This window comes from Engraulis encrasicolus, chromosome 12 (assembly GCF_034702125.1).
Source record: "Engraulis encrasicolus isolate BLACKSEA-1 chromosome 12, IST_EnEncr_1.0, whole genome shotgun sequence".
Taxonomy (NCBI): domain Eukaryota; kingdom Metazoa; phylum Chordata; class Actinopteri; order Clupeiformes; family Engraulidae; genus Engraulis; species Engraulis encrasicolus.
In genome coordinates, this window is record NC_085868.1 from 37,809,129 (window position 1) to 37,823,774 (window position 14,646).

Here is a 14,646-nt window from a genome sequence, read left to right on the forward strand (position 1 = left end):
GTTTTCCCACCCCTTTCATGTGGATGCGCCACACTAGGAGTGCATCTTAATATGGGACCTTGCCTCCTCCACTTGCCTCCTCCACTCACTTCTCGTCATGATGACATCACTGACAACAGCATTATATTTCAATATCTTGCAAAAGCTCAATTGTAGAGTCTTTTGCAATTGTTATGGTGAATGAAAAACAGTCCCTCAAAAGTTGTTGTGGCTAGGCTGACAGCTGGGAAACTTTATCGTTTTCTCCCCGGAGGAGGGGCCAGGAGGCGGGGCGAGGAGACAAGCGCAAGTGGAGGAGGCAAGGTCACATATTGGGATGCACCCTATGAAGGTCACGTCATAGTGGGAATCTTTACATAGTTAGTTTTCAAACTTCAAGACATATTTTCACCACAATAAAATTCAACATTAATCTAGGATGTGTAAACTTTCATTTTTCATCATTTAGGCTAATCCAAATATAAAGTTATACTTTCTCTGTAAAAGGCAAAAATTAATTTGTTGCCATATGGCAACAACATGCATACAGTGACACTCCTTCTATACATGCATCCCAATGGGCTCCCATTGAGTTGCATAGGGCAGGGCTCCCATTGAGTTACATAGTGTTCTATTTGCACTTATGATATAATTTTAACTTGAAAATATGAACCTTCTTAATATTATGCTATTTGCATACCTCAATTAATAACTTATATGTTATAATATTAACAAATAAATTAATTTTCACATGCATACAGTGACACTCCTTCTATACATGCATTCCAATGGGCTCCCATTGAGTTACATAGGGCAGGGCTCTCATTGAGTTATTCCTGATAAAATATAGAGATGCACAGGATCCAAGATCCGGTTCCGGATCTGGCAGGATAATAGGGTTTTTCACAGGATCCGGATCCGGCAGGATCTTAAGCAGTGGATCCGGTATCTGGCAGTTACCTAAAAATCAGGATCTGGTGCATCTCTAGCCTAGGTTTTTCAGTCAGTCTTTCACAACCCCAATTGCTGCATGGAGTGAAAGAACTTTGGAAGCGACCAGTGCAGGCAGTGTGGCAGTAAGACAATGGGTCTAAAAAATAGTTAGAGCCAACGTAATAAAAAAGGCCCACGTGTGCGAGTAGGCTATGTGTTTCAACCCTTTCGTAGGATCCGTTATCCGGTTCCGGATCCGGCAGGATCTTAAGCAGTGGATCCGGTATCCGGCAGGATCCTAAAAATCAGGATCCGGTGCATCTCTAGTAAAATATGAATAAAACTAAATGTATTTTACTTCAAATAAACTATATTGCACATTGTAACATTATAATGTTACAATTGTTTACAATTTCCTTTAATAAGATCATGTTTTTGAAAGAAAATTGATTTCAGCTTGTTCATTGAACCCGCGTTGTTGCCATATGGCAACAAATTATCAACTACCCCCCCCCCCACACAATTTTTTTTTTTTAGATTTTTTTAAAAAAAAGTGTATTATTTAACCACTTTCATGTCTAAAAACACATTTAAAAAATATATGATGTTTAAAAGGTTGTTCATGCAATAGAGAGTTAATATATGTCTGAATGATGATAAGATTGATCATTCATTAATCTTTGGTTTTGTTCTTTGAACACAGTTGTATGTGCAACTGATACAAGCTTAATTTTGGGGACTAATAAAAGATGACCCTTTTCCATGAAAGTTTTGGCGAATGAACTGGCAAGGTTCATACCTCCAACACGGCACAAATCTTTTGAGCAAGATAGGTAAGTAACTATGGTAATATTATCACTTGAAAGAATGTGTAGCCTTCTTGATTGGAAAAGAGTAGGCTGACATTGAAACATCAGTGTTCCAGTTTTCATTTGTGCTACGACCACTAGATGGCGTAAACGAATTAAAAATCCAATCCAAAGGCACTCAGCGTTTGAAAGTTCTTTTTCATCTTTACCTCAAAAAAATGTCATTGGTTTTGAGACGTAAATAATTGTCAGTAAACATAACATGCACCTAAAGTCAGACTAAAAAAATAACATGACAAACAACTATAATAGGCCTATTGCGGTTATGTGGGTGTGAAATGAAAGTGTGCTTACTTACTGACTGCTTATGTTTGTGAGGGAAAGATCAAAGTTCAAAGTTCAAAGTACTTTATTTGCCATTTGTGCATAAACTAGTAGTCCAAGCACATATGAACTCTTGTGCAGGCCCTCTGAGTCAATAAATAGAATTAAATAGAAAAATAGGAAGACAAAATACATTAAAAAGTGATAAAAATCAAAGAGTAATAATAAAAAAAGGTGGATCAAATGTTCTTTTTTGCCATCAGTCTCACTGTTGCTGGGAAGAAACTGTTGGAAAACCTTGCTTTTCTGGTAGGAATGCTGTCCGCTCTACTGTGTCTCAGTTTGTATGTGCAGTTCTTGTGTTTGAGCAGAGAGTAAGCTGGATGGAGTGGGTCTTTAATGATTCTCTCTGCTCTCCTATGGCTGCACTGTACACATATGGAGTCCATGGAGGGAAGTGCTGTGCCTATAATCCTCTCTGCAGTCTTGATTATTTGTTGCAAAGACTTCCTTTCAGCCTGAGTGATGTTGCCATACCAGATAGTGATGCCTGTTGTGAGATAGGCTACCGTCTCAGTTTCCCAGACGATGGTCAGCCCCCAGCACCTCATAGAACAAGAACACCTGAAGACCCAGTTAAAATACGATTACAACGTCCTCTAGTGGCTACATTACAGCATGGAAAACTATGCAGCTCCTAATCTTCTGTGCTGTATGTGCAGGTCATTCCCTTTCCCTTGTATGCCACCAAGTATACTTTAATGTGTTTAATGGGAGTTTGCTGAATTTCATTTGATTATTTTGTACACTGGTGCAGCATGGTGGTGAATGAGTTTTATTGAGGTGTCAATTGGAAGTGACCTCGAAACACATCTACATATACAATACAATACAATATGTATTTATATAGTGCAGTATTACAACTAGGAAGTTGATTCTAATTAAAGACAAAACTTATGGACAAATAAAACCAAACAATAACAAATCGAAACAAACAAAAACCAGCACCTACATTTCACGTTTTAAACAAAATTCTCTCTCTCTCTCTCTCTCTCTCTCTCTCTCTCTCTCTCTCTCTCTCTCTCTCTCTCTCTCTCTCTCTCTCTCTCTCTGTCTCGCTCGCGCGCGCGCGCAACACTCATATCATTCCTTTACGCGCATATGATATACAGAAAGAATGCCATGGTTAGAAATGTGTTGACTTGTATTTTCTCCTCACTTTGTAGCAGGTGTCGTTTCTTTCACGGGGGTCATTTTTAACACATTAATAAGCAACTCGACCAATGAATGACGGCAAACAGGGCTTTGGGGTGGGCATTTCAAAAAGGACCTGTTCCCACAGCCAATCATTCGTTAGATGGGCGGCAAGACACATTCGCGGGGTGTGCCTTGACACAGAGCGCTCGCTCCGTGCCGAAATCAGCTAAGAATAATGTCAGTCTCAGTTTAGCAATCTACACGAAGCCATTGGCGCAGTGGAAACTAACAAACCCGATCTCCAAATAACTTTTATTTGCATTAACCCACCGAAGCCACAAGCATTAAGCACGACCCCCCGACTGACATACATGTGACAATCAGAATTGCGCACTGACTGGACACACAGGCAAGCAGAGTTTTATTACCGCGCGAAAAACGGGATACTTTACTGGACATGTGAGAAAAAAGGGAGTTACAGTCGTCGAATCTTCTGATCAAAATGAAGCTTCCCCGCGTTCTTCATTGCATCTTTGTCACTTCGTCCGTGATTTGGCTGAGCGCTTCGCAGTCAGGTGAGTGCATGGCAATGTGTGAGTGCGCAAGGTGTTTGTTTACGGTCCGAGCCGAGGCGGTCAGCCAACGCTCGTTTCACACTTACAACCAAGGGAATGTTCTGTCCTAAGAGAGTCCAGATGGCCTCTCGTTTGGCACACGCTTTGTCAAATTAAAGTTGCCGAACTGAGACGTACGCACCACGCTCGACTTCTCAGTCCCAGTCTACTGTTCAGGGGGAAACTCGGCTGGGACATATCGGGCTACGTCAAAGGACCGTATGTCAGCCGTATGGTGTTTGGCACATTACGCACACTCTTTCGTAACCCTGCATTTGGCTAATTTTGGTGCTGTGAGAAAGGAGGCCTATCAATCGACTCCCAGAGTTAAGATTGGGTGAAGGGTTGCCCTGACAGTCTGGCAACAGTAAGACAACAGTAAATGCAGTGGTGGTGGTCTATGGGACGTAGCCATTGGCATTCAATCAAGTGTCTAGCGACTGATGCGGTTTTTTGTATGGCCTATTGTTGCTCTGTGTTCTCTCTCTCTCTCTCTCTCTCTCTCTCTCTCTCTCTCTCTCTCTCTCTCTCTCTCTCTCTCTCTCTCTCTCTCTCTCTCTCTCTCTCTCTCTCTGTGTGTGTGAGTGTGTGTGTGTGTGTGTGTGTGTGTGTGTGTGTGTGTGTGTGTGTGTGTGTGTGTGTGTGTGTGTGTGTGTGTGTGTGTGTGTGTGTGTGTGTGTGCAGAAGAGATATCGAATGTCCCTAAACAAATGATGACAAATGGTATTCACCTGTCACCACCCAGTGCAAGCGAGTGTCCAACACGGCTAGAAATGGCACCTGTCACGGTATCATGCACTCCGTAGCCTACCTGACGGATGCTTGACTCGTTATCTTGCCACGGCAGTGGAACAATCACTCCAACTGTTTTTGATGGATAGGACGGCGTGACCTGATGATGAAATCGATTCTCCCTTTGCCCAATATGCTAACATGATGTTCTTATGCCAACATTGTGCCAGTATTTAAATATATTCGAGCGTAATGGTGGGGATGTGGTGTAGTGAGAAACTTGGAACTGAGTGACACTGGCAGTGGCGATTGACTGACGTAGTGAGCTGTGTGCGTCTCCTCCACACGATGGTGGTATTCAACGGAGACACGCTGAGGCAAGCGAATATTTTTTTTCTGCCCACCGCTTCGCTCCGAGAGGCGAGCCAGCCGAGTGGGCCCCACGCTGCGTTCTCCGCTGCGTCTCATGCATGCCGTTCATTATGCATATCGACTGCGAAAACAGACCCGCGCACCAGTGCCGGCCGTTTATGAATCGGGTCTTGTCATATCAACAGAGGGCGGAACGAGGGCGGCTTCGTCAGCATTCTTTTTTGAATATATTAATTTGAAAATCAAGCAGATATGGTCAGTAAGTAGCTTACCCAAAACAAAGAGGGAAAACAGACTGGCACGGTTTACAAAGAAAATAATTGTCGAACGCAATTTGGTTTCGTTGTCATGTAGGCCTATGTGTTATTTCCTCTTTGAAATGATAACACCTTAATTTCATTATTTAGATTTTATTTGTATAGTCACTGCCAAAGTTAGCGACACTGATATGTTTTCTAAGAATTACTGGAAGACATGCATTAAATATGGCAAAAAAATATTACAGTGAAATGAAATCCCTCAACACACTTTTATATAACTTTTCAGATGGGCAAGCAGTAATGAAACACCATGTCATCAAAACGTCAACACCGGACACACAATTACTCCCATGTAATTAGTAAAGTGACTTTTGCTCCCACCACCCCTTCTCAATACCTACTATTTTTTCCCCAGACTCCCACTGCTGGGTGCCCTTGTGGGGGTAAAAAGAAATAATAAAAGAAAACATAATGAAAAGCCCATTTCTGGCAGGTATCAAGTGCATAGGGGGACCCCCGAGAGAGCGAAACATTATGTTGATTGAATTGCTTTTAGATGACCAAATTAAGAGGATGCCGTGGAGAGGTGAGGCGACACCTTCTGAGGCCGAGTGAAAGAGGCCCGTCCTCTGTCAAGGTTATTAAAGCTTGCCAAATCCCCGCCAAAGAAGCGGCATTATTTGTGATGCAAATGCGCGGAGGAAGAATGCGAGCTATGCCGTTCACTCGGGATGCTATGTATGCAGAATAAGAGATTCATCTCGGCTGTTGCCAAATGCCTTGACATTATCGCGCTCCTCCTCCTCCCCCCCCCTCTCTCTGGCTGCTCAGTCTCTTGTGGCATGCTCTGTTGTGTATTTCAATCGAGGTCCAGTTCTATCCTTGAAATGGTTACTGCAGTAATATTTACTATGGAGTTCAACAACCTCTCATTCTTTCTCTTTTTTCCACTTTCTCTCCGTTCCTCTCTTTCTCTCTCACTTCATGTCTCTCTGTCATACCGACTCTCTCTTTCTGGTTCTCAATCTCCCTATTTCCCCTCATTTTCTTTTCCTCTTTGCTCCTCTTTCTCTCAACCTGTCTCTCATTTTCTCTTTCTCTTTTATGATGTTTTGCACTCTATCTCTTTTCCTCTTTTCCTACCTTGCTTTCCCCCTCCGCCTGTATATCTTTTTTTCCCCCTCCTGTGCCACAGATGTGGTAATGGGCCTCATTATGTACTGCCACTGTCTTATGTGCAGGCAGATGGCAGCCGGTTTTGACCCGGGCCACCATGACATTTAAGAGTTCTCGGGGAAATTACTGCCGGTCAGCCCCAAGAATACCAATATCAAATTATTAATCAGCTTTGGCCCGGATTACGTTGTGCCGTGCCGTCGTGGGTGGCTTCGTGTGGAGCGAAAACGGAAATGAGAATTTATCTCTTGGTAATTAAGATCCGTGGCTGCTGCTGGTCTAGTTTAGTCTAGACAGACCATTTTTCATCAGGAAAGGCTTTTCCTTCTCGTCCTTCTCCCCAAATGTACTGTACGCACGGCCTGTATGGCACGGGCTGTGTGTTTGACAAAGCTGATCTTGTCACTGTATGGTTGTCGAGGCCGGAAGTGAGAAAAGGTCTCCACTCGGGCCACTGACAGCTTTGGCAGAGGCTGGGACAGTGTCATCTGAACCCCCCCCCCCATCTAATACAGTACACAATGTAATAAGAGCCCAATTCTGAGCCCCCCCTTCATCTCCCTGGGCCCGGAACACCAGACCCCTTTGTCCCCAACACGCCCCCCCGTCGGCTTTCCTGTTTGGCACCACACCTCCGGGCATGGATAGCCCTCCCCAATGTGATGTGTATTAAAATAGCAACGCTATAAGCTCAAGTTGTTTGAGTTATGGCTGTGTGTGTGCTACCGGGTGCCCTCGTAAACCTTGCCATGCCAAACGGTACTCTCCTGGCACTTTGCCAGAGAGATGCACCAGGCACCGTATGTCCAATGTCAACCTTCCAATGTCTAATAACAGCACCATTACGGAATCGGTTTGGCTGGTGAATAATGATGTTGTGTGCGTGCGTGCGTGCGTGCGTGCGTGCGTGCGTGCGAGTGCGCGCGCGTGTGTGTGTGTGTGTGTGTGTGTGTGTGTGTGTGTCAGGGTGTGTGCGTGTGTGTGTCAGGGTGTGTGTGCGTGTGCGTGTGCGTGTGCGTGTGTGTGTGTTAGGGTGTGGGGGGGTTGTACTCATGATGAAGTTGCAGAGTGCCTCCCTTGCATGTAGTGGTGATGGGGACCCATTAAATTGTTTACCAATGAGTTCCCCTTACAAAGGTGAGCAGAAAATTGAACAGTTAGCTGCCTCCATTAGGGCCCTTGAGTGTGTGTGTGTGTGTGTGTGTGTGTGTGTGTGTGTGTGTGTGTGTGTGTGTGTGTGTGTGTGTGTGTGTGTGTGTGTGTGTGTGTGTGTGAGTGCTTTTGTATGCATTTGTGTGTTTCTTTGTTTCTATAACTGTGTGTGTGTGTGTGTGTGTGTGTGTGTGTGTGTGTGTGTGTGTGTGTGTGTGTGTGTGTGTGTGTGTGTGTGTGTGTGTGTGTGTGTGTGTACGTGCGTGCGTGCATGTGCGTGCGTGTGTGTGTGTGCGCGTATGCGTACGTGTGTATGGGTGTGTGTGTTTGTGTTTGTATGCATCTGTGCATTTCTATATCTGTGTGTGTGTGTGTGTGTGTGTGTGTGTGTGTGTGTGTGTGTGTGTGTGTGTGTGTGTGTGTGTGTGTGTGTGTGCAGAGAGGTGGTGCAGCCTGTTTGAAAATGCAATTAAAAACACTGGTGGTCTCAGAGGCCCGCACCATGGGCCGCGAAACACGGCCTGCTAATCAATGAAAAGTGCTTAATGAAATGCTTCTCTCCGCACCCCCCTTGTTGGAGCTCGGCGAGTGCATGTGACCTTGTGTTGGTCAGGGGGTCCGCAGGGGGACATAGCGATTCCCAGCTCAACAGCGCACTTGCATTTTAATTGGACGGCCTGTCCAAGTCCAAGACACACAGTACAATGTGTAGTGTAGGAATCGCTCGCATAAAGTCGCTCACAATGGAATCCGATATGAGGCCTGTCCACGACTCCTACTGTGACACTTGGCGATTGGTGTGTGTGTGTGTGTGTGTGTGTGTGTGTGTGTGTGTGTGTGTGTGTGTGTGTGTGTGTGTGTTGGTGTTTTGGAGGGGTGGTCTGGGGGGGGGTGACGGTACGTGGGGACACAACCGAACTGCAGCAGATGACCTATGTCAGTTAGCGCAATGGGGGACAAAAACAAGTTGTGTTGCATAAAATGCCCTAACAAAACGCTTCTTTTCAACAACAACAGAAGTGGCTGTCTAAATGTTTACACGGACCGGCGACATGCAGAGATTTTCTTCTTCTTTTCCTTTCATTCTTTCTATCTTTCCTTTTTTTGGGGGGTGGGGGGTGGGGTTGGGTGGAAATTCTCCACTTGTCTGGATGAAAGAATGAACTAAAAAGGAAATTCAGCCCCACTGCCCATCGTAATGACCGTCATTTCTCAGTGCCCTCGTCCTTCTCTCTCTCTCTCTCTCTCTCTCTCTCTCTCTCTCTCTCTCTCTCTCTCTCTCTCTTTTTCTCTCCCCCCCTTCCTGTCGTTTGGCAGTGCTGGAGGGTTAACCTCTATCTGCTTTGTGCTTAATGGAGAGAATGGGCTTCTTTGATTTGGCTGAACTTGTCTCGTGCCAAGTCCGGGGAGGGGAGGAGTGGAGGACTGGAGGAGAGAGAGAGAGAGAGAGAGAGAGAGAGAGAGAGAGAGAGTGTGTGTGTTTGGGGCCGGGGGGATGGTTGTGGTTAGTGCTGGTGGTGGTGGTGGTGTACAAGGGTGTTACAAGTGACAAAAGCAAACGTCGGCTGCAAGGAATAAGAAAAGAGAAAAAAAAGAAAAGAAAAACCAGAGCCTTTTTACACGCTCGTCTCCTCTCTTTTGAAACACTCTCTCATCCTCTCATTGTCATTCTTTCTTTTCTCGCTAGTTTTATATATTTTTTTCTTTCTTTCTTTCATCCCTGCCTGTCGATTCTGCTCGTATCGTTGCTCTTTTTCTCTCTGTCACCCTTGCCTGCTCCCCCTGTTTCCCCCACCCTCCTCGTCTTTGAATGGCGTGAAAGTGAACAGTATCTCCGACTTTGTCAGCTCTCGTGGCGAAAAAAGAGAAGGGGGGGGTGGGGGTAGAAAAACCAATAAGGCTGGTTGTAATCCTGGGGGCTTGCTTTCTCCGGGGTCTACATGCGTGGCAGGCAAGGCAAAGAGGCAGGCAGGCAGGCAGGCCCACGGCCGAAAAAGCCTCCTGGGGCTTTCTTTTCAATGGCCCGAAGGGGGTTGTTTTTTCACCACTTGTAATTCCTCTCAGAAACCCACAACAGCGGCCCACACAACCACCCCTCTCACCCCTACCACAGCGCCACACCACACCACACCACACTCAGTCTCAACAGCACGCTCCTCCAACCAACCCCCCCCACTCGCTGCACTGGCTCCTGCAACCCACAAAGCCCTACCCTCGGTTAGCTATGGGAGCAGGTCAGTAACCCCTCCCTGCCTCTCTTCTCCCCCTCCATTCCTTCCTGTTCTCCTCTATCTTCCCTTCACTCTTTCACTCTTGTCTTTCTTCATCTGTCTCTCACATCCCTTCTGAAATGGTCTGACTTGCCAATACCAGCCTTGCAGGGTTTTGTATTCCCCCCTTTCCTAGTGTTATGCTCTACTCTGGTCAAGGTTTGCATGTTTTTTTTTCTCAAAATGAATTTTGCTCAAACTGAATTTCAATGAGTCCATTAGTGCCTCTTGAGTGATACACATGTTCCACTTTGAGGTTCATCCACAGAGTAGTCAACTTGTTATTCATCTTTTATTTTGATGTTGGTGACATTAACTGGATGATTGACTGATTCCGGCTGTGCTAGTGCAGTAACAGAAAGACAGGAAACTGTTTTCTAGAACATTTACTTGTTTCCTGTCCTCAGGGTACAGTTTGAAAAAGAAAGAAACCGAAAAACAACAGCAACAACAGCAACAACAACAAAATGCTTCACAGTAATGTTTCAGTTGAGCTGTTTTTTCCCCCCATAGTTCTTTTATTCTCTTTTTTTGTAAGCCATCATCATAGCTGTGAGTTAGCATCCTCCGTAGCCATGTCAAATCAGCGTGACACGTTTTTTTAAATGAACGCATCACTCTCTCTCTTTCTCTTTGCTTTTACTCCTGTCACTCCATCCACGTACACGCTTTAACTCGCTTCCTGTGAATCGAGTCAGGCGTCTGTATGTATCAATGGAGCCAGTGTTTCCCTTTCATAGCCTTTTAGAAATCCACGCTGATTTTTATCACCAACGCGCCACCACCACCACCACCACCACCACCACCACTGGGTCTCTCCACTGTCGCCATCACTGCTGCGCACCTTATTAGAATTGCCTCGCCGTATGATCAGCCCTTCAGTATGGAAATCTACCTGCATTAGCAAACGACATGCATTTCCGCACTCCTACATCCCCCCCTGTGCACAAACTCATCCATCCCCCCATTCGTTTCATCCCTCACACAGTATATTTTGCAGCGTTAATTCAACGCTTAGTGAGTAAATTAGACTATCAAGGTGTTGATTGAGAAAAAAAGATGACTGTGCTGCTACCTGTGTTGTTCTCATGTACTTTACTCTGATTTGTTTTTTCTAAATACCTGCAAAAATGCACGCTGCTGTGGAGGTGCCATATCCTGTTTGAAGCGGCTAAAGAAGTTTTTGTAACATATTTGATCTAAGCATCATCAGAGCTAACTTAAATGAATGAGTGGATAAATCTTATGCAGATTGATGGATAAGTTAAATCACCCGTCTTAAGTACCCAGCTGATCCAGACATATGACATTTTTGGCACTGACAATAAAATAAGAACTATCAGGAAAAGACATAGGCCTACGTGTTAAATACATGGCTTTTGTTGTTGCATGGAAACATAGAAGTGAATCAAAACAAAGTGACCATGTGTGGTGTGCATGAACTCACCCAAACTGACCTATGGTCTTGCTTATTATGGGCAGAAGAAATGCACACAACAGTTTTTACCTTCCGAAGTTGCTGCTGTGGCCTAATAGTTAGGGATTTGGTCTTCGAAGCAGGGGGTTGCTGGTCTGAATCCCACCCCACTGTTTGGTATCATCCATGGCTGAAGTGCCATTTAACCAGACTCATAACCTTTGGATAAAGGTTCCAAGCTTTGGATGAAAAAAACATAAATGTGTCAGTTAAGTGTAATGTAATATATCTCTTCCCAGCAAATTATGTTGTGTAACTCTGCTACCTCCCATCATCCCCATCACTCATTCTACATCAACCCCTCAACCCCTCAACCCCCCCATCTCCCATCCTCCACCTCTCATCTCCTTGGTGTGCACAACACGTATGTCAAGATGTATTAGAGCAGGGGTCAGGAACCTATGGCTCGAGAGCCACGTGTGGCTCTTTTGGGAACTGTATCTGGCTCTTACTACGGTTGCCAACCTTTCCCTTGAAATACGGAACCGTCCCGTAATTATGATTAAAAGTACGGACTCCGTATTGAGCTGAAATGGGACCCGGGGCGTTTATAAAGCTACGACAACCCCTCAGCCCCTCATCTCCCATCCTCCACCTCTCCTTGATGTGTACAACACTTACTGTATGTCAAGATGTATTAGAGGAACAATAGGACCTGCCCCCGTGCCCTGCAATCCTCATTACTAGCAAGTGAGGACACCCAGTGTGTAATTGCGGCCCCCTCATGCCCGAGTTTCTCAACACACAATAAGGCTAATAGCAGGTTGGCACCGTCGCCGTCAACATGCCAAAGTCCCCTTGTTGTATCACTCACTCACTCGGTCCGTCGGCTGTGTGTGTGTGTGTGTGTGTGTGTGTGTGTGTGTGTGTGTTTGTGTGTGTGCGTGTGTGTGTGTTTTTTTGTGTAGTGTAGTGTAGAACATGGTGTGCTGCCAGTGCATGCTGTGGAAAAGGAAGAGAGAGAGAGAGAGAGAGAGAGAGAGAGAGAGAGAGAGAGAGAGAGACATCCTGAGAGAGATGGACAGACAGAAAGCGAGAGGAAGAAAGCGAGAACGGCAACCTCTTTTGTCCGCCGCTTTTGTAAAGTTGTCTTCGGAAAGCGGCCCACCGCTAATCAACGTCGGCTGCGTAATTACAGCATGTCGTTCGCGTGTTATACACTGACGTGACACGCCGTGGGAGGCATTTCTAATCTCGTCTCCCTGCTTTTGTCCTTGTTGTCGGTCGGACGTACTGTACACACGCGAGGAATCTGCACCCGGTACCGCCCCTCTCGAAGCAGCCCTCATTTGTGTGAGATTAGGGTTGTTATTTATGGGGATTAAGCCATAATTGCGCACCCCGAGCAAGCTAGCAGTCCGTTCGTTCTTTCTCATTTATCTTCCCGTGAGTGATGGGTAGTTGTTGTTGGTTGTATGTGCTTAATGCTGCGATGCAGTGGGAGTGGGAGGACCCCAGGGGAGACCGCGCTGAGTGCCTGTGGGTGGGTGGCTGGGCTGTGTGAGGCTGTTGTTACGGAAATTAATTGATTTATTGGATAAGTTGGCACCTCACCTTTGGAGCATAAGCTAACAAGCCTCAGGAGGAATAATCAATGGTCGAAATGAAGTGGCGCAAATGACTCAATTTGTGTCAGCAAAGGACTCGTTTGAGGTGCTGAAATTGAATTCATAATCCGTGCCATAAAAAAACACTTTCAATGTGCATTTTTGCTGTATTTAAAGTTAGTTGGCGTAATGAAAGAAGTCAAGAGATATACCTCTAAGGCATATTTAGTTGGACAACTAGCCTGCTGTAATGCAGGTTTAATCAATGATACGTGTGTGTTTGATTATTTGCTTTGTAATTTATTGAGCATGCAAATCGCATTGAATATTTAGTTTTCATTTATCTTACAATAACACCTAGCAAGCGGGCCTTCCTTTGAAACTGCCAGTATTTGTACTTTTTGTTTTATGCCCGAGTGTGTGCGTGTGCATGTGCATGTGCGTGTGCGTGTGCGTGTGTGTGTGTGTGTGTGTGTGTGTGTGTGTGTGTGTGTGTGTGTGTGTGTGTGTGTGTGTGTGTGTGTGTGTGTGTGTGCGCGTACTTGTGTGTTTGTGTCAGCCTGGGGGTGCTTCTGGACTCATAGGGAAATCAGGAAGAGACATTGAGGGGAAAAAATAGAGAGCGAGAGAGAGAGAGAGAGAGAGAGAGAGAGAGAGAGAGAGAGAGAGAGAGAGAGAGAGAGAGAGAGAGAGCAAGAGCAGTGGGATGATTGATTACACAGTGGGAAGAGGAGAAAAAGATCAAGTCAGTGCATATGTGTGTGTTAAAACAATAGTGGGAGAGGCTGAAATATATGCGTGTGTGCATGTGTGAAGTGTGTGTCGTGTGTGCATTGTGGATCCGTGTATTGTGTGTGTGTGTGCGTGTGTGCGTGTGTGTGTGTGTGTGTGTGTGCGTGTGTGTGTTTGTGTGTGTCTGCGTGTGTGTGCGCGCGCGCGCGTGTGTGTGTGTGTGTGTGTGTGTGTGTGTGTGTGTGTGTGTGTGTGTGTGTGTGTGTGTGTGTGCATGTGTGCGTGTGTGTGTTTGTGTGTGTGTGTGGGTTGTCTGGCATCTGTGTGTGTCTGTGTCCCCTCGGCTCGGCTCGGTCCAGGTGGGACGGCGAGGTGGAGCGGCCGCTTTGTCCTTCTCTAAACGGCTCCTTTTGCTTCCCTGACCTGTAATAAATGAGCGCACGTTTGGAAGTGGCAGCTGTGATGGCGGGCGCCTGGGAGCCAGGGAATTCAGACCGACTGGGGTAAGGGAGGGAGAGAGGGAGAGAGAGAGGGAGAGTGAGGGAGAGACAGAGAGAGGGGGGGATGGATGTAAAGGGAGAGATAAAAAAGAAGTGAATAAAAGCGAGAGAGGGAGAGAGAGAGAGAAAGTGAAAAAAGAGAGATACAGCAGATAGAAGAAAAGGCGGAATTAGAATGTAGCAGTAAACATGTGTGTTGTGCTACCATGGACTGGAACACACACCGCATGACTACTGTTCAGTGGCCTGCAGTATTATGATGGTACACAATGTGTCAGAGGTGTGTGTGTGTGTGTGTGTGTGTGTGTGTGTGTGTGTGTGTGTGTGTGTGTGTGTGTGTGTGTGTGTGTGTGTGTGTGTGTGTGTGTGTGTGTGTGTGCGTGCGTGTGTGTGTGTGTGCGTGTGTGTGTGCGTGCGTGTGCCTGTGTCTGATGGAGAGAGCGATAGAGTGAGACAGAGAGAGGGAGATGGAGAGAGAGTGAGACAGAGAGAGATACAGTATATATATATATAGAGAGAGAGTTATGTTTGTGTCTATTGTATATACAGTGTATTTATGTGGTCATGCATTT

The 14,646-nt window shown here is 45.7% G+C and overlaps 1 protein-coding gene across 1 annotated transcript in view; it reads left to right on the forward strand.

Moving 5' to 3' along the window:
* Positions 1-3,503: 3,503 nt before the first annotated feature.
* LOC134459742 (receptor tyrosine-protein kinase erbB-4-like) overlaps positions 3,504-14,646 on the forward strand; it is a 556,606-nt gene continuing 545,463 nt past the window's right edge. The window contains exon 1 of the mRNA XM_063212139.1: positions 3,504-3,817. Coding sequence (XP_063068209.1) covers positions 3,745-3,817 — 73 coding nt within the window. The 5' untranslated portion in view covers positions 3,504-3,744. The remainder of the gene's footprint in view (positions 3,818-14,646) is intronic.